Genomic DNA, 23,005 nt, shown 5'->3' on the forward strand with positions numbered 1-23,005 from the left:
TCTTTGACCATATTGAGCCATATGCTGTACTTGGTTTGATTTTTTCCCCCCAGAGACAGGGTCTTATGTGTCCCAAGCCAGCCTTGAATTCTATATGTAGCAAACGTTGGCCTAAAACTTCCGATCTCCCTGCTTCCATTTCCTGACTGATGTGAATGCAGGTATGTGCCACCATGCCCAGTTTAAAATTTCGCATCTTTGGTGTAAACTAAAGAGAAATGTGTAACTTAGCAGAAGGCCAGAGTGAACTCAAAGGAATGCCCCTCCAGCGGGGCTCCAGTGAACAGACAGTGCCGTGGTGCTTCTCATCACGCCATGTGCACAGTGGCACGTCTGGTCATGACACACGCGCGCGTGGAGCTGTGTATAAGTGTGAGAGAAGCCAGCCCCCTTTTATGAGGAGTGCTGACTTAAACCTAAGCTTTTCACACAGCTCCCCCATCACAACACGCAGGGAAACCACCTTTATCTGGGAAGACTCCATTGTGGGTGGTTAAAAACGAGATGGGGTTCTCTCCAGCTCAAAACACCAGATTTAAGAACAATTCGTACAAAAGGAAAGTCGGCCGGCATGCACCTGAAGACTGCCTCGGCCCGGAGAACACACATCGTTTCTTCTGTCAGCTGTGTTGCCTTGGCCACTTACAGACGCAGGGCTGCTGGGTAAGAAGGCAGGCCCCACTACTTCACCATGGCTCCGTAGGTGCTTTCTTACCTGGATAAATGTCACAGCTCTGGGAGAAGGAAGCAATTTTTTGATCGATATTCACAAAGGCATTATCCCTACATTCACCAACATCCTGGTGGTTCAAAATCAGAAATTGAAATCAATTTTTTAAAGGTTTATTTATTTATTTATTTATTTATTTTATTATTATTTTTTTTGGTTTTTCGAGACAGGGTTTCTCTGTGTAGCTTTGCGCCTTTCCTGGAACTCACTTGGTAGCCCAGGCTGGCCTCGAACTCACAGAGATCCGCCTGGCTCTGCCTCCCGAGTGCTGGGATTAAAGGCGTGCGCCACCACCGCCCGGCAAGGTTTATTTATTTATTATGTATACAGCATGTATGCCTGCAGGCCAGAAGAGGGCATCAGATTTCATTACAGATGGTTGTGAGCCATCATGTGGTTGCTGGGAATTGAACTCAGGACCTCTGGAAGAGCAGTCAATGCTCTTAACCTCTGAGCCATCTCTCCAGCCCCCTGGAATCAATTTTGAAAGCAAACGACTAGTAAAAAGAAAAGACAGTGTCTGAAAGCAGGAGAAAATCAGAAGCACACGAGAGTATCAGTGGTAACAAGTAAACACAAGGGGCATGAAACAATGCCCACTACTCGGTGACTGTGTAAGTAAGTAGCTCTCTCTCTCTCTCTCTCTCTCTCTCTCTCTCTCTCTCTCTCTCTCTCTCTGTGTCTCTCTCTCTCTCTCTGTGTGTGTGTGTGTGTGTGTGTGTGTGTGTGTGTGTGTGTGTGTGTGTATACACAAGTGCAGGATGATGAATCTCTTGAAGCTGGATTTACAGGAGGTTGTGAGCTGCCAGAGTGGGGTGTGGGTGCTGGGAACCGAACTCAGTTCCTCTACAAGAGCAGTGCTTCCTTTCAGTGAATGAGCCACCTCTGCAGACTCTCCACCTCAGTTTATGAGAAAGGACCTCTCACTGAACCTGGAGCTCATTGATTCCAGTAGGCTGGCATCAAGTGAGCCCAGGGTCCTGTTGCTGTCTCGTTGGCTCTGGGTTTATAGGTCTATAAAGATAAGCACTTTACTGACTGAGACTGCTCTCTCACAGCTCCAATTTTGGCTTTGTTTTGTTTGAGAGGCAAAGACCAGCTGAGCATATGGCCTTCACATGTATCTGCACAGGTGAGCACACATACACATACATGTGCACATATATGCATACACCACACACACCAAGAAAAGAATGGGCAAAGATGATAATTTCTCATCCAGAAATTCAAGACATAAACTTCTAGCATATTTGTAAAAAGACATTTCAGGAAAATTAACACATTAACTTAATTATAAATTGAGAAAACTAGAACTAAACTATTTTTTAGCTATAAAATAGTGAATTCTAATGCCAATAGAATGTAAATTGATATATTTTAGCAAAAAGCTAATGCTAATGAAGAAATGAAGATTTTAAATTAAAAAATGTTTGCTGTTACTAATTATATGAAAAATAGAAATAACCCCAGTATTCAAAGGTAGGAGTGCTATTGTAAAAACAATCTGTGGTGTCCTTGCCTGAATATCATACAGTCATTTTAAAAGCTTACCAAGATTTCTAGTGGCATGCAGGAATTCTTAGATGACAGAAAATAGAGCATGTAAAGTTATCACAGGGCTGGGCAGATGCTCAGCAGTTAAGAGCACTGACTGTTCTTATGGGGAATTGGGGTTCAATTCCCAGCATCCCCATGGTAGCTCATAACCACCCACAACTTCAGTCCCTATGGATCTGATGCCCACTCTGGCCTCTGCAGGCACTGCATATACATAGTGCACAGATTACACACAGGCGAAATACCCATACACTTGAAATAAAATAAATCAATCAAAAAAATTGAATAAAATCATCACAACCTTTAAGAGAGAAAAAGTCCCTGAAAAGTTCCCACAACTCTTTCCCTCTTTCTATCCCCCCTGCAGAAACGATGAAGCGAAAATGCACTAAGATGTATGTCTTCAGGCCTTTGACTATAGTTTTTTTTTTGTTTTTTGTTTTTTTTTAAAGATTTATTTATTTATTATGTATACAATGTTCTGTCTGCATGCATCCCTGCAGGCCAGAAGAGGGCGCCAGATCTCATTACAGACGGTTGTGAGCCACCATGTGGTTGCTGGGAATTGAAATCAGGACCTCTGGAAGAGCAGCCAGTGCTCTTAACCTCTGAGCCATCTCTCCAGCCCCTGACTATGGTTTAATATTAACCTTCTCCATATTTCTACATCGCCTACAGCTTTAAGACAATATGTATCTTTCTAATAAGCCCACATATATAATAAAGATCAAGTGTCAAAGCTATAGGGCATCACAATTGTAATGTGTTAGTGCTGGATGAGGAGTGTGGTAGCATAGCGTTCTCAATTCCAGCAGTACTTTTGACTCGCTTAGAAGCTTTACTGTTTGGGTCACTGACTCCTGGCCCACACACCAGATCATTCTAGGGATCCTAGGGCAGGTATTTCCAAAAGCCCTCAGGTGACTCTGGTAAGCTTTCCAGATTGAGACCGACTCATGAAACCTCTTCGGTCATAAAACAATATGTGTACATGTGTCATCTGAGAGGATTGTGAGGATGCAGATGGACTCGGACATGTGGGTTTAGCTCCCTGTAGATGCTGAGGAGCAAGGCTTACATCTTACCAACCATGGGCAAAATATTTTCCATTACATTGTCTTTAGTTATTATAAAAACTGAGAGATCATTGCTAATGCCATTTCTTATCTTACAAGGAAGGAAAATGAAGTCTCAGAGAAGTTATACCAAAGCTGTTGGGATTTCCTCCTTTTGTCAAGAGGTGACTAGACAGATGTAGAAAAACGGTACTGCATGGTATAAGAGCCACACAGCCTCCAGTAGCTGCGAAGTCTAAGAAACCCAGAGGCCTTTGGCTGCCAGAACCATCCCAAACTGACAAAGTTAAATAGGAGTTAGCATATATGAATTTTTAGAGTAAAATTATGTGCATATGAAATAAGATCTAAAAATAGATAGGATGTCTATATATAAAATGTAAACTTTTCCATCTACAACTTTAAAAGTTGTAGAACTTGCTGGCGTTAATTAAAATTCACCTTGCTGCACAGCCATTGCTACAGCCTTGAAAAGTCCTTTTATCCAACAGAAGCTCTGAACCCAGTGCACAATAGATGAGCATTCTGCCCTTTCTCGGCCCCTCTGAACTTTCATCTACTCCCTCTCTCCATGAACTTGCTTACCTTACATGTGTATAAATGGAATCATACAATATTTATAATTCCATTTCTGACTTACTTCATTTATACCATGTTTCAAGGTTCATTCATGCTGTAGGTGTATCAAACATCCTTTGTTGTATATATAGATTATGCCATTCATCCATTCACCTGCTGTCCTGGTTAGGTTTTGTTTTTTTGTTTTTGTTTTTTTTTTTGTTGTTGTTGTTGTTTTTTTTTGTTTTTTTTGTTTTTTTGTTTTTTCGAGACAGGGTTTCTCTGTGTAGCTTTGCGCCTTTCCTGGGACTCACTTGGTAGTCCAGGCTGGCCTCGAACTCACAGAGATCCGCCTGGCTCTGCCTCCCGAGTGCTGGGATTAAAGGCGTGCGCCACCACCGCCCGGCTGTTTTTTTTTTTTTTTTTTTTTTTTTATTAGCTTGACACAAACTAGAATCATTTGGGAAGAGAGAACCTCAACTGAGAAAATGCCTCCATCAGATTGGCTTGTAGGCAAGTCTGTGGAACATTTTCTTTTTCTTTTTAAATTTTATTTTATATGTATGAGTGTTTTGCGTACATGTGTGTGTCCACTATGTGCCTGGTGCCCATGGAGGCCATAAGAGGGATCAGAAACCCTGGAACTGGAGTTCCAGAAGGTTTGATTCACCATGTGGGTGCTGAGAATAGAAACTGTGTCCTCTGGAAGAACAATAAGCGCTCTTAAGTACTGAGCCATATTCCCAGTTCCAGCCTTTTCTTGATTAATGACTGACATGGGCGGGCCCAGCCCACTGTGGATGGTACCACCCCTGGGAAGGCGGTCCTTTGGAGATATAAGGAAGAGCTAAGCAGGAGCCTGAGCAGCAAGCTAGGAAGCAGTTCCTCTGCGGTTCTGCAGTTCCTGCCTCCAGGCTCCTGTTGGAGTTCCTGCCTTGACGTCCTTCAAGGAAGGAATGTGACATTGATGAAATAAACCCTTCCCTTCCCAAGCTGTTTTTGGTCAATATTTTACCACAGCCACAGAACCTAAGCAGGGCGGACCCCTGTTGATGGGCACGGGGGTTGTTTTTACTTTTTGGTTCTCTGAGTAGTGCTTCTGGGAACATGACTGTATCTGTTTGAGCTTCTGGTTTGAGTTCCTTTGGGGACACATCTGGAAGTGCAGCTCCAAGGGCACCTACCAGTTTTCTGCTTAGTGTCATTCGATTTATTTATTTGTATATTAGGTGGGCGTGCCTTCATTTGTGTGTGTGCACGTGTGTGCACACACATTTAGAAGCCACAGGTTGAAGTCAGAGGTTTTTTTTCTTAGTTTCTCTTTACCTTATTGGTTGAGATGGGGTCTCTCACTGACCCTGAAGCTCTCCCAATCAGCTAGGGCCAGTGAACTCCAGGAATCCCCCCTGTTTCTTCCTCCCCGGTGCTGGGAGTATAGGGACATGCCACCACTCCTGGCCCCCCCTTTTTAATGTGAGTGTTGGTGATCTATCTATCTGTCTATCGTCTGTCTGTCTGTCTGTCTGTCTATTTATTTAGGTTTTTTGAGACACAGTTTCTCTGTGTAATCCTGGTTGTAGAAACTTGATCTGTAGACCAAGCTGGCCTCAAACTCAGAGGGATTTGCCTGCCTCTGCCTCCCAAGTGCTGAAACCAAAGGTGTGCACCACCACTGCCCAGCTATTTTCTATCACTTTTTATGTTTAAATTAGTTTTACTTTGTATATTTGGATGACTATATACATAGTTTTCCCTTTCTTCTTTTTTTTAAAATTAATTAAAAAATAATTTTGAGACAGGGTCTTTCTATCTAGCCCTAGCTGGCCTGGATTCAGTTTGTAGACCAGTCTGGTCTGGAACTCACAGAGATCTACTGCTTCTAGAGTGCTGGGATTAAAGGTGTGGCCATCACATCCAGACCCCTTGCTTCCTTCATTTGTTTATTTATTTGCTTTCCCCCCTTAAAACAGGGTCTTTGTACAGAAGGCTGGTTTACAAACCACTGTGCAGTTGAGGATGACTTTGAATTCCTAATCCTCCTGTCTCCATGGCTCCTGTGAGTACTGTTTGTATCCTGGTTTTTGCTTTTTCCTTAACATACCGAAATGTCACTAAAGGCTCTGTAAAAAGTATTCTAATCTATGGTCCACCATACTTGGCCTAACAATTTCCTAATGATGCATATATAATTTGTCTCAATGCTTTATCATTAAAAATACCCAAAATTAGCCAGGCAGTGGTGGTACACACCTTTAATACCAATACTCAGGAGGCAGAGGCAGGCGGATCTCTGTGAGTTTGAGGTCAGCCTGGTCTACAGAGTGAGTTCCAGGACAGCCAGGACTGTTTCACAGAGAAACCCTGTCCCAAAAAAACAAAAGAAAAAAATTGGGGGCTAGAGAGATGGATCAGTGGTTAAAAGCACAAGCTGCTCTTCCCTAGGACCTGGGTTCAATTCCCAGCACCCACATGGCAGCTTACAACTGTCTGTAACTCCAGTTCCAGGGCTTCTGACACCCTCACACAGACATAGGTGCAGACAAAATACCAATGCACAAAAAATAAAAATAGATTATATAAAAAATTACCCGAAATTAGAATATTGTAGTCTGGATTTCCCACTGTTCCATTCATAAAACAGAGCCACCACACTAAAGAACTATCAACAACAACATCCTGGGAAGGCTAGTGCCTCAGTCACCTTGGCGTTCACCAGCTACAAAGTCGCAGACGTCATTTCTATGTAATCGTGGTTGAAATGATAAGACATCATCCACAAAGGGAGAGAATACCAGAAGGTGTGAATTAAAATGAAAGTAGATGAGGGAAAAGGAGGAAGCAAGAAGAGAAGAGCTTGAAGTAAGGAACCCGGGTCTAGAGGACCCTGTCGGCACACTGAGCACACACGACATCGGAGGAGAGGAAGAGAGTATGACAACCCGAACCCTGTTCCCAATCCCTGACGAACGCAAACACTCAGTGTGACATATGCAGAGTCTCTGACCAGCACCTTGGGGTCCAAAGATCTCCAGTGAACATAAATGGGAACTATTAACTGACAGTCTTTCCACAGAGCTTGACTGTCCTGTAGATGCTGTGAACAAAATGTTAAAGACTATCTTTAAATGTTTGTCTACTTACACCATTCGGAAGGGATTTGCACTCTGGAGTTAAGAGTCGAAAATGCTTCCTTGAACAATTAGTTTGCACAATCGAGTAGGTAATTTCAAAATTCAGTCCAGCCACCACCTGAAACCGTTTTAGGTTGAGTAAGTACTTGAGGTTCAGCTTGAACATTATTTATAGTGAGTGAAAGTTATAAACACCTTTAAACAGTGAATTGGATATAGTAAGTTTTCAAGGAATACAAACCATCGTTATTACTAGGCAAAGGTATCACTGAGTAAATATTGAGTATTTTCACACACACACACACACACACACACACACACACACACACACACACACAGAGTCCCCTGATATTTTCTGTATAACTGCAAATGAATATATATATGTATATATACACATATAATACGAAATATTATATTTTGTCAGACAAAGACCCCACAATTTTTCCTTTTCCGGGTTGCCAAGAGGGCATGTTTCTCCCAGTTTTGTGAAGCAATATGATTTTCTACACCGGAAGAGTGTGAAATGGGAGTGGCCTGCCTGGTGAGTCCTCTGGGTCTCAGGTCATCAGATAGTGAAATTCTTCTGCTTTGTTCTTGGCAGGCTCCATGCTGACCACCCACCATCCCATGCTGACCACCATCCCATGCTGACCACCATCCCATGCTGACCACCATCCCCATGTGACCACCATCCCATGCTGACTACCCACCATCCCCATGCTGACCACCATCCCATGCTGACCACCATCCCATGCTGACTACCATCCCATGCTGACTACCCACCATCCCCATGCTGACCACCATCCCATGCTGACCACCATCCCATGCTGACCACCACCCCATGCTGACCACCAACCCATACTGACCACCATCCCCATGCTGACCACCATCCCATGCTGACCACCATCCCATGCTGACCACCATCCCATGCTGACCACCATCCCATGCTGACCACCATCCCATGCTGACCACCATCCCATGCTGACCACCATCCCATGCTGACCACCATCCCCATGCTGACCACCACCCCATGCTGACCACCATCCCATGCTGACCACCCACCATCCCCATGCTGACCACCATCCCATGCTGACCACCATCCCATGCTGACCACCAACCCATGCTGACCACCATCCCCATACTGACCACCATCCCATGCTGACCACCATCCCATGCTGACCACCACCCCATGCTGACCACCACCCCATGCTGACTACCATCCCATGCTGACCACCATCCCATGCTGACCACCAACCCATGCTGACCACCATCCCCATACTGACCACCATCCCATGCTGACCACCATCCCATGCTGACCACCAACCCATGCTGACCACCATCCCATGCTGACCACCATCCCATGCTGACCACCATCCCATGCTGACCACCATCCCATGCTGACCACCATCCCATGCTGACCACCATCCCATGCTGACCACCATCCCCATGCTGACCACCATCCCATGCTGACCACCATCCGATGCTGACCACCATCCCATGCTGACCACCAACCCATGCTGACCACCACCCCATGCTGACCACCATCCCATGCTGACCACCATCCCATGCTGACCACCATCCCATGCTGACCACCATCCCATGCTGACCACCATCCCCATGCTGACCACCATCCCCATGCTGACCACCATCCGATGCTGACCACCATCCCATGCTGACCACCATCCCCATGCTGACCACCATCCCATGCTGACCACCATCCCCATGCTGACCACCATCCCATGCTGACCAGCATCCCATGCTGACCACCCACCATCCCATGCTGACCACCATCCCATGCTGACCACTATCCCATGCTGACCACCATCCCCATGCTGACCACCACCCCATGCTGACCACCATCCCCATGCTGACCACCATCCCCATGCTGACCACCATCCCCATGCTGACCACCATCCCATGCTGACCACCAACCCATGCTGACCACCATCCCATGCTGACCACCATCCCATGCTGACCACCATCCCATGCTGACCACCATCCCATGCTGACCACCATCCCAAGCTGACCACCATCCCCATGCTGACCACCATCCCCATGTGACCACCATCCCATGCTGACCACCAACCCATACTGACCACCATCCCCATGCTGACCACCATCCCATGCTGACCACCATCCCAAGCTGACCACTATCCCATGCTGACCACCATCCCCATGCTGACCACCATCCCCATGCTGACCACCATCCCATGCTGACCACCCACCATCCCATGCTGACCACCATCCCATGCTGACCACTATCCCATGCTGACCACCATCCCATGCTGACCACCACCCCATGCTGACCACCATCCCATGCTGACCACCATCCCCATGCTGACCACCATCCCATGCTGACCACCATCCCATGCTGACCACCATCCCATGCTGACCACCATCCCATGCTGACCACCATCCCATGCTGACCAACATCCCCCTCACCTCCCCCACCCCCCCATCCCCGTCATGCTAACTGCTGTACATGAACACAGGTAGGTAAAGTACAAATTTCACCTAGTGGCAGTTGAACTAAAGGAAGACAATGTTACAGAGGCAGAGTCAGGCAGATCTCTGTGATTTTGAGGCCAGCTCTGTTTACATAGTGAGTTCTAGGACAACCAGGGCTATGTAGACAGACTCTGCCTCAAACAACAAACAAACAAACAAACAAACAAATAATCAGATTACTAGCTGTTTCTACCCCACCACCAGAAGGAAGTGGGCAGTATAATTTAGAGTGTACCCAGAAAATCATGTTCACCTTTTTAGGGACAATTTAATATTTTGAGGCTATGTTTCATTAATGACAATAAGATAGTAATACAGATTTGTTAAAACCTTAAACCCAGAATGACATTTTCATTTTTCCATCTCCGGGAAAAACATGCAATGCTAACTGTTTAAACAAACGCCAAGGGAAGAAGATGTGAGAGTCATCCTCTCCTTCTCACACGTCACTCCGTTCACTTGGACCCAGGAGGAAGCTCCTTGCCTTATGAGTCCTTCTCACGAAACCCCAGAAACTCCAGTACCATGCCAGCATGTGGCCAGACAGGTTCCTCCTGCCAGTGGTCTATCTTATGTGGCAAAATGCTAATCTAACACCTTTTTAACCATACCACGTGTCACGAGAAACTGAAAAGACAAACCTGTCTCTGGGCTCTTTTTACTTCTTCAAGAGCAAAGAGGTGGGAGTGATCGGTGTGGTTGTTGAAATGTTGGATGGCGTGTTTGAGAATCGGTTCGAGTTCGGAGCTATCAGTCGATATGGGGTAGACACAACCCAAACAGGTATACTTGGCTGTCATCACGGGACCGTTACCTTGACAAAGCAGACAAGAAGGCAGCATTAACAACTGAAAATGCCTCTCATATACATGCTCTTACACCCGAACCATTTAGAAGATCCTGATAAGCTAACTTTCCAGTAACTGCGAGAGAAAGAGTTTAGGTCTCGTGTGCAGTCAGAGGAAAACATGGAGAGTATTAGGAATAGTTTTTTTATGTTCTATTATTTATTTCATTTTTTTTTTTTAGACAGAGATCTCATATACCCCAAGGTTGGTCTGGAACTATCTGTGTAGCTAAGGATCCTCCTTCCTCTATTTTTCTTTACAGGCTTCTGTGCCTGCTTTATGAGGTGACGAGGATAGGAACCAGGGCCTTCAGCCATACTAGCTCGTCAGAACACAGTCCCAGAATGGAGTCGTGTGAGGAGAATTCTGAATGCTTATGAGAACACTCCAAGAAAACAAGACAAGAGTCTTCAAAACACAGAATTTTTCTTGGAATGTGTTTTTGTGTTCCTCCTGGGTGTAGCAGACAGGAGTGAGTTAACTTCAGATTACTCATTATTGCTTGCTGCTGCTATTCAATTAAATGTTTAAATTATCCTTTATGTGCCTCTATGGAAAAACGTGTTTGTGCTGCAGTGTGACTTGTCCTTGTGACTGCACACAGATTGAACTCATGAGAACTTTACTCATATGACCTTTCTTAACCATCAGGGTATAAACTGTCTGAAGCTCTGAATAAAGCTGGCTAGTGCATGAGACTTTAGTCTGCCTCATTTATCAGCTCCATTTTCCCAGGTTCCACCACCTCCAGAATGGTGACACTAGCTGAGCTGCATCTTAGGCCCTTATTTTAATGATCACAGTAATACATTAACTCACCATTTTATAAAAGGGAAAACATTACAGACACATCATTATTTTCGGTGTTAACTAAAGCTCCTTGATGCCTAACTCCATTTATTTCCTGTCATTGACCCTGACAAATTCAACCTGATGCTTTGGCTGTTGGAGAAGGACCCCCCCAAATAGGTTTGTATTTCCATTTTTTTATGGCACACAATTTTGTTAAACTTTGTTCATCTTTACATTCACGGTGTCATCGTCTAAAACAAGTCATTGGCAGGTAGAAAAATGTATGGCTGTGTACTGACAAGAAGATGCGCCTGCCTCTCTGTTTTCATATGATTAGTGTGGTCGTTTGAATGTAATTAGCCCCCAGAGTCTCATCAGGAGCGGCACTAGTAGGAGCTGTGGCTTTGGTGGAGTAGCTGTGGCCTTGTAGGATGAATTGTGTCATTGTGGGTATGGGCTTTGAGGTTTCTTGTGCTCAAGATTCCAGCCAGTGTCACAGTCCATTTCCTGTTGCCTTCTGATCAAGATGTAGCCAGCACCGTGTCTGTTTGTACACCACTATGCTCCCCGCCACGATAATGGACTGAACCTCTGAACTGTAAGCTGCCACCCCAATTAAATGTCTCCCTTTCTAAGAGTTGCCTTGGTCATGGCGTCTCATCACAGCAATAGAAACCCTAACTAAGACAACCAGCATAGAAGGCGAGAGGCTTTCTCATTCGCCAGCCTAAGAGGAGCCTTTCCTTGAATTCCATCTTCCCCTGCTATTACATGCCAGGTGCTGAGCTAAGGTTATCGGAAGATGCTAAGTGTCATGTCCATGAAGAAGGACAGTCAGGTAGAAAAGCAAGAGTGTAGACAGATCACTTCATGGGGGTTGGCGAGAGCTAGGAAAGACAGGAGGCTAAAACGAGATCAGAGAAGACGTCTAAGAATATGATGAAGATGCCTGAGCTGGAAGGAAGAAGATAGCAAGAGGAGTCAACATGATGTGTGGGACGGGGGAGAAGGGACAGATGGCGCTGAGAGATCACGGTGAGTCGAGGGACAGTAGCTTGGGAGGTAGCGTCTATTCGTTTTTACCAAAGCGTCCAACGTGATGCAGAGAGGGCCGGCTGGAGTTACGGACAGTCAGAGAAAGGCCGTGCTCCAGACAGGAGCTGCTAACAGCATGTACAGTCACTATCTAGACCCAAGGCTCACAAATCTCAGGAGAGTTGTAGTCCTTCCCCAGGAAAATGCCAATAATGGCAACATTTACTTATGATTTTAGGGTTCTCATAGACTCTCTGACATGACGGAAAAATACCCTGCAGTGGACAGCTGCAGAGTGGGTAGTGCGGCAGAAACACCACATCAGGATCGAAGGCTTCCGTACCACTTGGGAACACACTTCCTGGGTGTGTACTGTCATTGGATTTCTCTCTGTTTTTCTCTCCACCTCCAAAGAGGCCAGCTCCAGGGAGGCTTTCATGACTGGAATTACCCATATGCACCCATCCCTCTGAAATAATAATAATGTAATGTACCTTTACATTATTGAAAGTGATAGCAATGGTTGTATCTGTTCATAGGTTGCTCCTTTTTTTTATTCTTCAGGGATTTTATGTACACAGGGCCTACTCTACTAACTCTCCTACTGACTGTCTGTATAGCCTTAGGTAAGTTATTTAGCTGCTCTGGCCTCAGTCTCCTGGTTTGAAGAATTAGACTATAAACCACCCTGATGGGGCTGTAATGGTCGAATGAGTCAATGCATGTGAAGTCCCTAGATCCACAGCAGCATGTAAGCGCTCGGAGAGTGTTAGCTATCGTCATCATCTAGGTGTCTATGGTCTAACGATGCCCAGACATTGCATCTTTTATCCTCTCATTTCCTTGCACACCAATCCTGTGAAGTGTGCACTTTTATTATCTCCCTTCTGAGACAAGGAAAATCTGGAATGATTTCAGGCCAGGGCAGACCTCGGCCCACAGTCTCCTCTCTATCGGGTGCTGTGCAGGACAGGAGGCAGGTCCTTGCCTCCTCATCCTTTGTCAGCCAGCCCCCAACCCCCAGTCCTTGCTGACACGACACAGGAAGAGTTAGGATAGGTCTGAGGGGATGACTGACACAAGCCTGACCCAATCCAAGAACTTGTTGCAGTGCTACTCCACCCACACATCCACCACACTCCCAACACTGCAGAGGGTATTACCATTGTCACCTTCTGGGAGGGTGAAGTGGTCTGGTCTGGGTTGTGTTCTTGGTACATAGGAATAGTTAACGCCAACATACCTACCCTCCCCTAATCCCAGGCTCCTACCCACTGCCACCAGCAGGGCGGGTCCCCCAGATGAATCACCCACCTGGAGTAATCTCGCATGCCTGGGTAGCTACGGAGAATTTCTTAATTCCTCTCTTTCCCACGACTGCTGTACATTCTCCAGAGGCCTAAAAGAAAAGAAAGAGGCCATTTGTCCTAATCTTTCTTCCCAATGGAGACATCTAGCTAGTACTAAATGTGGCTTAAAGAATTTTTTTTCAATAGAGGTTTTTTTTTATTATTATTTATTTTAAGATTTATTTGTTTGATGATATGAGTGTTTTGCCTGTATGTGTGTGTGTATGTATGCACCTGGTGCCTGTAGAGTCCAGAGGACGGCATCAGATTCCATGAAACTAGAGTTACAGATTGCTATGGGCTCCATCTGGGTGCCAGGAACCTACTCCAGGTCTTCCGCAAGAGCAGCAAGTTCTCCTAATGACTGAGCTGTCTCTCCAGCCCTCCAACAAAGTTTTGAGACATGAGAATGAGTGTTTATGTGACCTAGTGATTGCTTCCAAAGGCCACTGATCTTCACGGGTCAGGGGAGAGGCAGAGTCAGAGAGACAGAGGCTGGTCTGTCCCTCAGGACCAACAGCCTGCGCTTCCTGCTTGGTTTCCTTTTCTGTGTAGCTTTGCGCCTTTTCCTGGATCTCACTCTGTAGACCAGGCTGGCCTCGAACTCACAGAGATCCACCTGGCTCGGCCTCCCGAGTGCTGGGATTAAAGGCGTGCGCCACCACTGCCCTTGGTTTCCTTTTCAAGGTCAGTGGGTCCATGCTCTTCCCAGGAACTTCAGTTCAACCTCTTAGAATATCCTGTTTCCATTCTGTTGCCTGCTAGTTGTGCCCTCTGCCCTGGTGCCTCTCAGTGCCTCAGTTTACCCACCTTGTAGAGATACACCACATGTACTTAACAGGTTACCGTGAGGAGTAAATGTGCGAGCACACAGAAAGCGCTTAACGAAGCAGCACACAGTTGGTGCTTGCACGGTGGCTGTCCACTGTTAGTGATGTGGCTGTCCACTGTCAGTGATGTGGCTGTCCCCTGTTAGGGATGTGGCTGTCCCCTGTCAGTGATGTCGCTGTCCACTGTCAGTGATGTGGCTGTCCCCTGTCAGTGATGTGGCTGTCCACTGTCAGTGATGTGGCTGTCCCCTGTTAGTGATGTGGCTGTCCACTGTCAGTGATGTGGCTGTCCACTGTCAGTGATGTGGCTGTCCACTGTCAGTGATGTGGCTGTCCACTGTCAGTGATGTGGCTGTCCCCTGTTAGTGATGTGGCTGTCCACTGTCAGTGATGTGGCTGTCCCCTGTTAGTGATGTGGCTGTCCACTGTCAGTGATGTGGCTGTCCACTGTTAGTGATGTGGCTGTCCACTGTCAGTGATGTGGCTGTCCACTGTCAGTGATGTGGCTGTTCACTGTCAGTGATGTGGCTGTCCCCTGTCAGTGATGTGGCTGTCCACTGTCAGTGATGCGGCTGTCCCCTGTCAGAGACGTGGCTGTCCACTGTTAGTGATGTGGCTGTCCACTGTCAGTGATGTGGCTGTCCCCTGTTAGTGATGTGGCTGTCCACTGTTAGTGATGTGGCTGTCCACTGTTAGTGATGTGGCTGTCCACTGTTAGTGATGTGGCTGTCCACTGTCAGTGATGTGGCTGTCCACTGTTAGCAATGTGGCTGTCCACTGTTAGTGATGTGGCTGTCTACTGTCAGCGATGTGGCTGTCCACTGTTAGCAATATGGCTGTCCACTGTTAGCGACGTGGCTGTCCCCTGTCAGTGATGTGGCTGTCCACTGTCAGTGATGTGGCTGTCCACTGTTAGCAATGTGGCTGTCCACTGTCAGTGATGTGGCTGTCCACTGTTAGTGATGTGGCTGTCCACTGTCAGCGATGTGGCTGTCCACTGTTAGTGATGTGGCTGTCCACTGTCAGTGATGCGGCTGTCCCCTGTCAGAGACGTGGCTGTCCACTGTCAGCGACGTGGCTGTCCACTGTTAGCGACGTGGCTGTCCCCTGTCAGCGATGTGGCTGTCCACTGTTAGTGATGTGGCTGTCCCCTGTTAGGGATGTGGCTGTCCACTGTTAGTGATGTGGCTGTCCACTGTTAGTGATGTGGCTGTCCACTGTCAGTGATGTGGCTGTCCCCTGTTAGGGATGTGGCTGTCCACTGTAAGTGATGTGGCTGTCCACTGTCAGTGATGTGGCTGTTCACTGTCAGTGATGTGGCTGTCCACTGTTAGTGATGTGGCTGTCCACTGTCAGTGACGTGGCTGTCCACTGTTAGTGATGTGGCTGTCCCCTGTCAGTGATGTGGCTGTCCACTGTTAGTGATGTGGCTGTCCACTGTCAGTGATGTGGCTGTCCACTGTTAGCGACGTGGCTGTCCACTGTTAGTGATGTGGCTGTCCCCTGTTAGGGATGTGGCTGTCCACTGTTAGTGATGTGGCTGTCCCCTGTCAGAGACGTGGCTGTCCACTGTCAGTGATGTGGCTGTCCCCTGTTAGGGATGTGGCTGTCCACTGTTAGTGATGTGGCTGTCCCCTGTCAGAGACGTGGCTGTCCACTGTAAGTGATGTGGCTGTCCACTGTCAGTGATGTGGCTGTTCACTGTCAGTGATGTGGCTGTCCACTGTTAGTGATGTGGCTGTCCACTGTCAGTGACGTGGCTGTCCACTGTTAGTGATGTGGCTGTCCCCTGTCAGTGATGTGGCTGTCCACTGTTAGTGATGTGGCTGTCCACTGTCAGTGATGTGGCTGTCCACTGTTAGCGACGTGGCTGTCCACTGTTAGTGATGTGGCTGTCCCCTGTTAGGGATGTGGCTGTCCACTGTTAGTGATGTGGCTGTCCCCTGTCAGAGACGTGGCTGTCCACTGTCAGTGATGTGGCTGTCCACTGTTAGGGATGTGGCTGTCCACTGTTAGCGACGTGGCTGTCCACTGTTAGTGATGTGGCTGTCCCCTGTCAGTGATGTGGCTGTCCACTGTCAGTGATGTGGCTGTCCACTGTCAGTGATGTGGCTGTCCACTGTCAGTGATGTGGCTGTCCACTGTTAGCGACGTGGCTGTCCACTGTTAGTGATGTGGCTGTCCACTGTCAGTGATGTGGCTGTCCACTGTCAGTGATGTGGCTGTCCACTGTCAGTGATGTGGCTGTCCACTGTCAGTGATGTGGCTGTCTACTGTCAGCGATGTGGCTGTCCACTGTCAGTGATGTGGCTGTCCACTGTTAGCGATGTGGCTGTCCACTGTCAAGGATGTGGCTGTCCCCTGTCAGTGATGTGGCTGTCCACTGTCAGTGATGTGGCTGTCCACTGTCAAGGATGTGGCTGTCCACTGTCAGTGATGTGGCTGTCCACTGTCAGCGATGTGGCTGTCCACTGTCAAGGATGTGGCTGTCCACTGTTAGTGATGTGGCTGTCCACTGTCAGTGATGTGGCTGTCCACTGTCAGTGATGTGGCTGTCCACTGTCAGTGATGCGGCTGTCCACTGTTAGTGATGTGGCTGTCCACTGTTAGTGATGTGGCTGTCCCCTGTTAGTGATGTGGCTGTCCACTGTTAGCGATGTGGCTGTCCACTGTCAGTGATGTGGCTGTCCACTGTCAGGGATGTGGCTGTCCACTGTTAGCGATGTGGCTGTCCACTGTCAGTGATGTGGCTGTCCACTGTCAGGGATGTGGCTGTCCACTGTTAGGGATGTGGCTGTCCACTGTCAGAGACGTGGCTGTCCACTGTCAGCGATGTGGCTGTCCACTGTTAGTGATGTGGCTGTCCACTGTTAGGGATGTGGCTGTCCACTGTTAGCGATGTGGCTGTCCACTGTCAGTGATGTGGCTGTCCACTGTTAGTGATGAACAATGTTTTTTGTCTTCCTTTATCTTGTTGTTCTTCAGTCTTACCCACTCTCCTGAGCATCAGGGGCCGTTGTGTGAGGCCAGAGCTCACCCTGATGCCTCCCGGTAGCTCTGAGAGATTGACTGTGTAGGGCAGAGCAGCTGCCCCTCACTGAGGGGCAGAGCCAGGGTGGCGATCCTGGTCTCCTAATCTGGAGAGCAGTGCTTTTTTACAACCGTGGATGACCACCATGTGTAAACAAATGCTGAGGAGGGTGCTGACATGCGACCCAAGAGGGGAATCCCAGCCTTTGAGAAGAGAGGCTTGCTTCTCAGGCAGATACTTGTCTGCCATCCCCTCTCACCAGGGCAAGGCAGCCATCGGATGCTAGATCGGGTGTTTCCTTAACATACTTAAACTGTCAACAAGATCCTTTGTATAATTCATCTCGTTTCAGCCTCCTACAGCCAGTTAGATCAATGTCGTCTCATTTTAATAGGGTAAATTGGTAGGTACTGAGGGAGGCAAAGTCCAGATTTGTACTGAGGCCCCGTGTAGTTGAAGCTCGAATATCCTTCCTTCACTAGCCAGTTCACTAGTTCACTTCCTTGAACTCAGCCAAAACGTCTATCTGTTGTCTCCCAGAGGTCTGACACAGGAGCTTTGTTTGGTTACTAGGACCACCTGCTTATGAGTGGACAACGAGCCTGTTTGATGATTAGCACATTCCTGGTTTGTCTGTCTTCCCAAGAATTCAGATACAATGTGGCTAAATTTTCTATGTATTAGAACGTTTATGTGCATCCTTCATAAACCAACTCAGTAATATAAATCATCCCCTTGTAATTAAAAAAGTCTGTAGCTGATGAGTGGGCAAGGAAGCCGGTGTATACACACAATGGAAAGAACTGTGAGGAATTAAAACTTGTCACTTGCAGCATGGCGGGGACTGGAAATCAGCAGGTGAGGGAAAACATGTAGGCACAGGACCTCAAAAGCCAACAAAGGGTGATGTCACAGAAGCTGGGCACGGACACTAGTCTCCAGCAGCAGCGGGAACCTGGGGACAGGACAGGGCTGGCAAGGATCCCTGAGTGACAGACAGTTCGATAAGAGCGGTGTGAATGCAGATAACAATTTGATATTGCTCATTGCAGAACGGCCGGAAGGATTTTGCATTTTGTCACCGCAAAGGACCGATGACAGTCTGAGGAGACACATGCCCCGGTTTTAAACAAGTGGGCGGGGGTCAAATCGTTGGGTGTACCCCGCCATGTGTGCAAGTTTTAAGTTTTATCCATTTAACCATTTCCTTTAAGCTGTATAGAACCCCGAGGGTTACATGGGGCAGGCTGGGGGTTTTGGCCTAAAGAGCACACTCACGGCTTCCTCGACGTCCTTGTAGTGGCAGTCTTGCCAGGTGAGGCCACTTTGCACAGAACAATTCCCCTCCTTGATCTGATACTTGAAGGAATAAAACGTTTCAGAGCCAACCTGAGGAAGCAAGGGTGACACTTGGAGTCATTCAGAGGACCCAGCAGCAAGTATGCGGGACGTGACACGTTACAAACACCTGTCCTGACTGGACTCAGGGAGAGCTGAGTGTCTACTAAAATATCAAAGTTTACATCTGCAGAAATACTCCTTGGGAGAATGTTCATAATACACTTGTATTCGTAACGATTCCAAAGCAGCATTCACAGTATTAATCCTGCCCTCTTTTTTGTAAAACCTGGTTTACGTGTACATACATGGGTCTTCAAAATGTCTGGTTGAAGCTGAGCTTAGTGCGAAGCCTGTAATCCCAATCCGGGTACCACACTTGGGGGACTGAGACAGGAGGACCTTGAGTTCAAGGCCAGCAGAGCTACATAATGAGGCCCTGCCTCAAATAAACCCAAGGGCCAGGGTGTGGCTTAGTGCTTGCCTGATGTGTGCCCTGGACTGGATCCCCAGTGATGGGGAGGGGAAGCCCACTACATGGACATCGTACAACAAAACTCCCATGTACCCCATCCATCACCCAATGGAGACACTAGTGGACTGCGGCTCCAGAGTGCCACGAAGCAGAATGTACACTGTGCTGGAGTGAGAAACAAAAGGCTTTGTTTTACCTTTGGAAAACAAACAAGTCCACAAACATTAGGGTTTTTTTTTTTTAATCCTCATGTCAAATTATTGAACTTTTTTTTTTCCTGCTGAAGTAACTTGACTTATTCAAAGAAAGAGTGTAAACAAAGGCTTTTCTATGTCCTGCCCCATCCTGCAGCTGTTTCAAATAATCATTCAGAGGCTTAATATTACTTATAAATGCTCGGCTGGTAGCTCAAGCTTATTACTAACTAGCTCTTACACTTAAATTAACCCATAATTCTTATCTATGGTTAGCCATGTGGTTGGTGGCTTGCTACCTCATATTTACATATCTTGCTTCCTGGGTGGCTGGCTGGCGTCTCCTCACTCAGCCTTTTTCCCAGCATTCTCAGTGTGGCTTTCTCGCCTAACTTCCTGCCCAGCTACCAGCCTGTCAGCTTTTTATTAACCAATGAGAGTAATACATATTCATAGTGTAGAAAAGGATTATTCCACAGCAAAAGAGTCTTTGAAAGTGAAATTTATTATATTGTTTATCTTTTTGAAAGCTTTTAAATTTTTTTAAAAGTTTTTATTTTATGTGTATGAGTGTTTGCCTGAGTGTATGTACATATACTACATGTGTGCCTGGTGCCCATTGTGGCCAAAAGAGGTACCAGAGCCCCTGGAGCTAGAGTTATAGATGGTTGTGAGCTACCATGGGTGCTGGGAACTGAACCCAGGTCTTCTACAGGAGTAGCCAGTGCCCCGAACCACTGAGCCACCTCTCCAGTCTGTGAAGTTTATTTTTAAAAACTCTTTTTTGTTTATTTGTTTGTTTGAGACAGGGTTTTTCTGTGTAGCTCTGGCTGTCCTGGAACTCACTCTGTAGATCTCAAACTTAAGAGATCCACCTGTCTCTGTCTCCCAAGTGCTGGGATTAAAGGTGTACACCACCATCACCCAGCTATTTTTTAAAAACTCTTATAAATTTTGTCTTTCTCTGATTTAGGATCATTTGTCTCCTACCTGAGTGCACTAATGCAGAAATGAAAGCATAGTAAGAACTAGCTGAAATGGGCTACGGGTATAGTTGGTGAAGCCCTTGCCTGGCACGTCCTGGGTTTGATTCTCCAGTACCACATAAACCTGGCATTGTGGCACATCTCTGTAATCATAGCACTAGGGAGATGGAGGCAGGAAGATGAAAAGTTTGTTTATCATCAGCTATATAGCAAGTTCGTGGCTAGTCTAAAGCTACCTGACACCCTGTCTCAACCTCTCTGCATCCATCCCAAACTGAAGAAAACTAATGGAAACATTGCTATTAACCTCGAAGAATCAGCCACACATACTCGGTGGTATTCACTTGGTCCGAGGCAATAATGCCAACTTCTTATTCCCTTTATTCATCTGCATACAGAACTCTCATTTAAGGCTGGGAGGTCATGGAGTTCACAGACCCAGTGCGTTCTCCTGTTGCAAGCTGATTGAGTCGCTGGATTCTCCACTATTCCTTGTCCCTTTCCAACACCTCCGTCTCCTGCTGTGTCTTTCTTTCTGGGGCACTGCTTTTATTACCCAAGGGGCCAATCTTGCTTGCCTAGGGACTGCCCATCTCCTGTCCTCTATCCCCATGCTAGGGAGCACAAATTATAAGTGATTTCACGGTGAAGCAGTCACTCACCATTTTAGTGCCCTCCATCACTCTGTACAACACAAACTGATTGCCAGTTTTCCCGGTGTTGAACTTCTTCAGAGCAACATCCACAGCCTGAAATACATCCTCATCATTGCAGTCGATTTCCTGGGGGGCTCCTTCCTGCGTTAAGCTCGGTAGCAGCCTGGAGCAGAGGAGCAGGACAGTAATTAGCTTCATGATTTAAGTTTCCCTCTAGAATCGGAAGGATGCTTTTGCCGAGCGCGGGAAGCCAACTCCGAAGCTGCTTTTAGCAGTCTCTCGGGTCTGTCTGGTCTCTCCAGTCCTGCCTCACCACTGGGACCCTATTTGGTTTTCTGCTGTCACAAGCTGCTTGACCTCTTCCCAGAGAGCAAGTTCGACTCTGCTCGATGTCCAAGCTGGTTTCAGGCTGGAACATTGCAACACTGGGGTTGTTGACCTTCGCGTTTGCCTTCGGGGGGGGGGGGGGATGTGGGAGTGCAGAGCACATTTCCAAAACATTGCACAACTTTGCCCAGTGAATTAGAGCAGAAACCAGTAAAAGAGGAGCTAAAACCAATTCCGTTATCCTCTTGTGACTTTACTGGGCCAGTTACAAAGGTCCCTGCGTGTGTGAGCAATGGGGACAATGTACAAACACCTCCCACACAGTATTGCTTGCGGGATACTGGTGTGTACAGACGAAGGCTTCTCTCAGTTCTGGTGTGTTCCTGAAAAGCGCAAGCACAGGAGTATCAGCCCAGGGCTGGGAGCTCCACCCAGGACACTGGCCCATCTGAAAAGCCAGCCTCTCTGCTCAATTCTATTAGTTCAAGTGAAAAAGGAAGAGAAGAGGCCAGCAGAAGCCCAGCAGGAAAAGTGCTCACCTCACGCTGACAACTTGAGTTTGCTGCCTGGAAGTCAGACAAAACTTCTGCATGGTGGCACACAGTTGTAGTCCTGGCATTCCTACTGGGAACCAGGAGGTGGAGACATGAGAATCACCGGGAACCTCACAGGCCTGCTGTATGGGAGGAGGAGAAACAAGGAGAGCGAGTGTCTTACCACCACTCCTGAGAGTTCGCTGACCTCCACACGTGGGCTGTGGCTTTGTGTGCCTGTACTTGTACATTCTCATCCTCTCTCTCTCATAAACACACACACACAATAACAATAACAAAGAAGATAAGAAAGGAAGGATAGAGGGAGGGGAGGAAGGGAGAAGAGAAAGAGAAAGGAGAAGTAAAAGTTCCAAAGGTTGGCGATGGAGTCTGCCTGAGAGGCCCCGAGGTGGGTTGCTGTCAATGTGGGGGACGGGCACTTGGTTAGAGGTCCTAGATGGAAGTCAGTCTGGCTCTACTCCTGAACTTCTGTATGACTGTGTCTGTACAGGCATGTGCATGTATGCCAGTGTGTGTCTGTGTTTCATGCTTGGCTGAGTGTGTGTCTCCATGTCTGTGCGTGTCTGGATGTGAATGAGTGTAAGTTTGTATGTATGCCCATATGCGTGTTTCTAAGTCAGAATCACATAACCTTCCCATCTCAGTTTCTTCACCTGAAGAACGTGGAAATTATAGTATCTTTGTTTGTTTGTTTTTTGAGATTGTTTCTCTGTGTAGCCTTGGCTGTCCTGGAACTCACTCTGTAGACCAGGCTGGCCTCAAACTCATAGAGATCCACCTGCCTCTGCCCCCCAAGTACTGGGAGTAAAGGTGTGCACCACCACTGCCTGACTGGAAATCCTAATATCTTAATGGGGTTGTTTTTGGTTTTTTTCCCCACTGGAAATCCTTTTATTTAAGCAAGATTTGAAAGTAAAGACAGAGACACGTAAGCTTTCATGCAAATGAAACAGCCCAACACCACAGGTCACAGAGGTAAAGAGAAGAGAGGGTGGGAGCTGAAGATAAACCAAGGCAGAGAACACAAGTC

The 23,005-nt window shown here is 47.1% G+C and overlaps 1 protein-coding gene across 2 annotated transcripts in view; it reads right to left on the reverse strand.

Annotated features, from left to right (window-relative positions):
* The window catches only part of Kng1 (kininogen 1), a 33,784-nt gene extending 12,284 nt beyond the window's left edge, over positions 1–21,500 (reverse strand). For both annotated transcript variants that reach the window (XM_059277491.1, XM_059277490.1), the window contains exons 1-6: positions 21,101–21,500; positions 18,724–18,834; positions 13,550–13,634; positions 10,202–10,374; positions 7,063–7,170; positions 716–800 (exon numbers count right to left, since the gene is read on the reverse strand). In XM_059277491.1, coding sequence (XP_059133474.1) covers positions 716–800; positions 7,063–7,170; positions 10,202–10,374; positions 13,550–13,634; positions 18,724–18,834; positions 21,101–21,292 — 754 coding nt within the window. In that variant the 5' untranslated portion in view covers positions 21,293–21,500. The remainder of the gene's footprint in view (positions 1–715; positions 801–7,062; positions 7,171–10,201; positions 10,375–13,549; positions 13,635–18,723; positions 18,835–21,100) is intronic.
* Positions 21,501–23,005: the final 1,505 nt, after the last annotated feature.

The sequence above is a fragment of the Peromyscus eremicus genome, chromosome 12 (assembly GCF_949786415.1).
Source record: "Peromyscus eremicus chromosome 12, PerEre_H2_v1, whole genome shotgun sequence".
Classification (NCBI taxonomy): Eukaryota; Metazoa; Chordata; class Mammalia; order Rodentia; family Cricetidae; genus Peromyscus; species Peromyscus eremicus.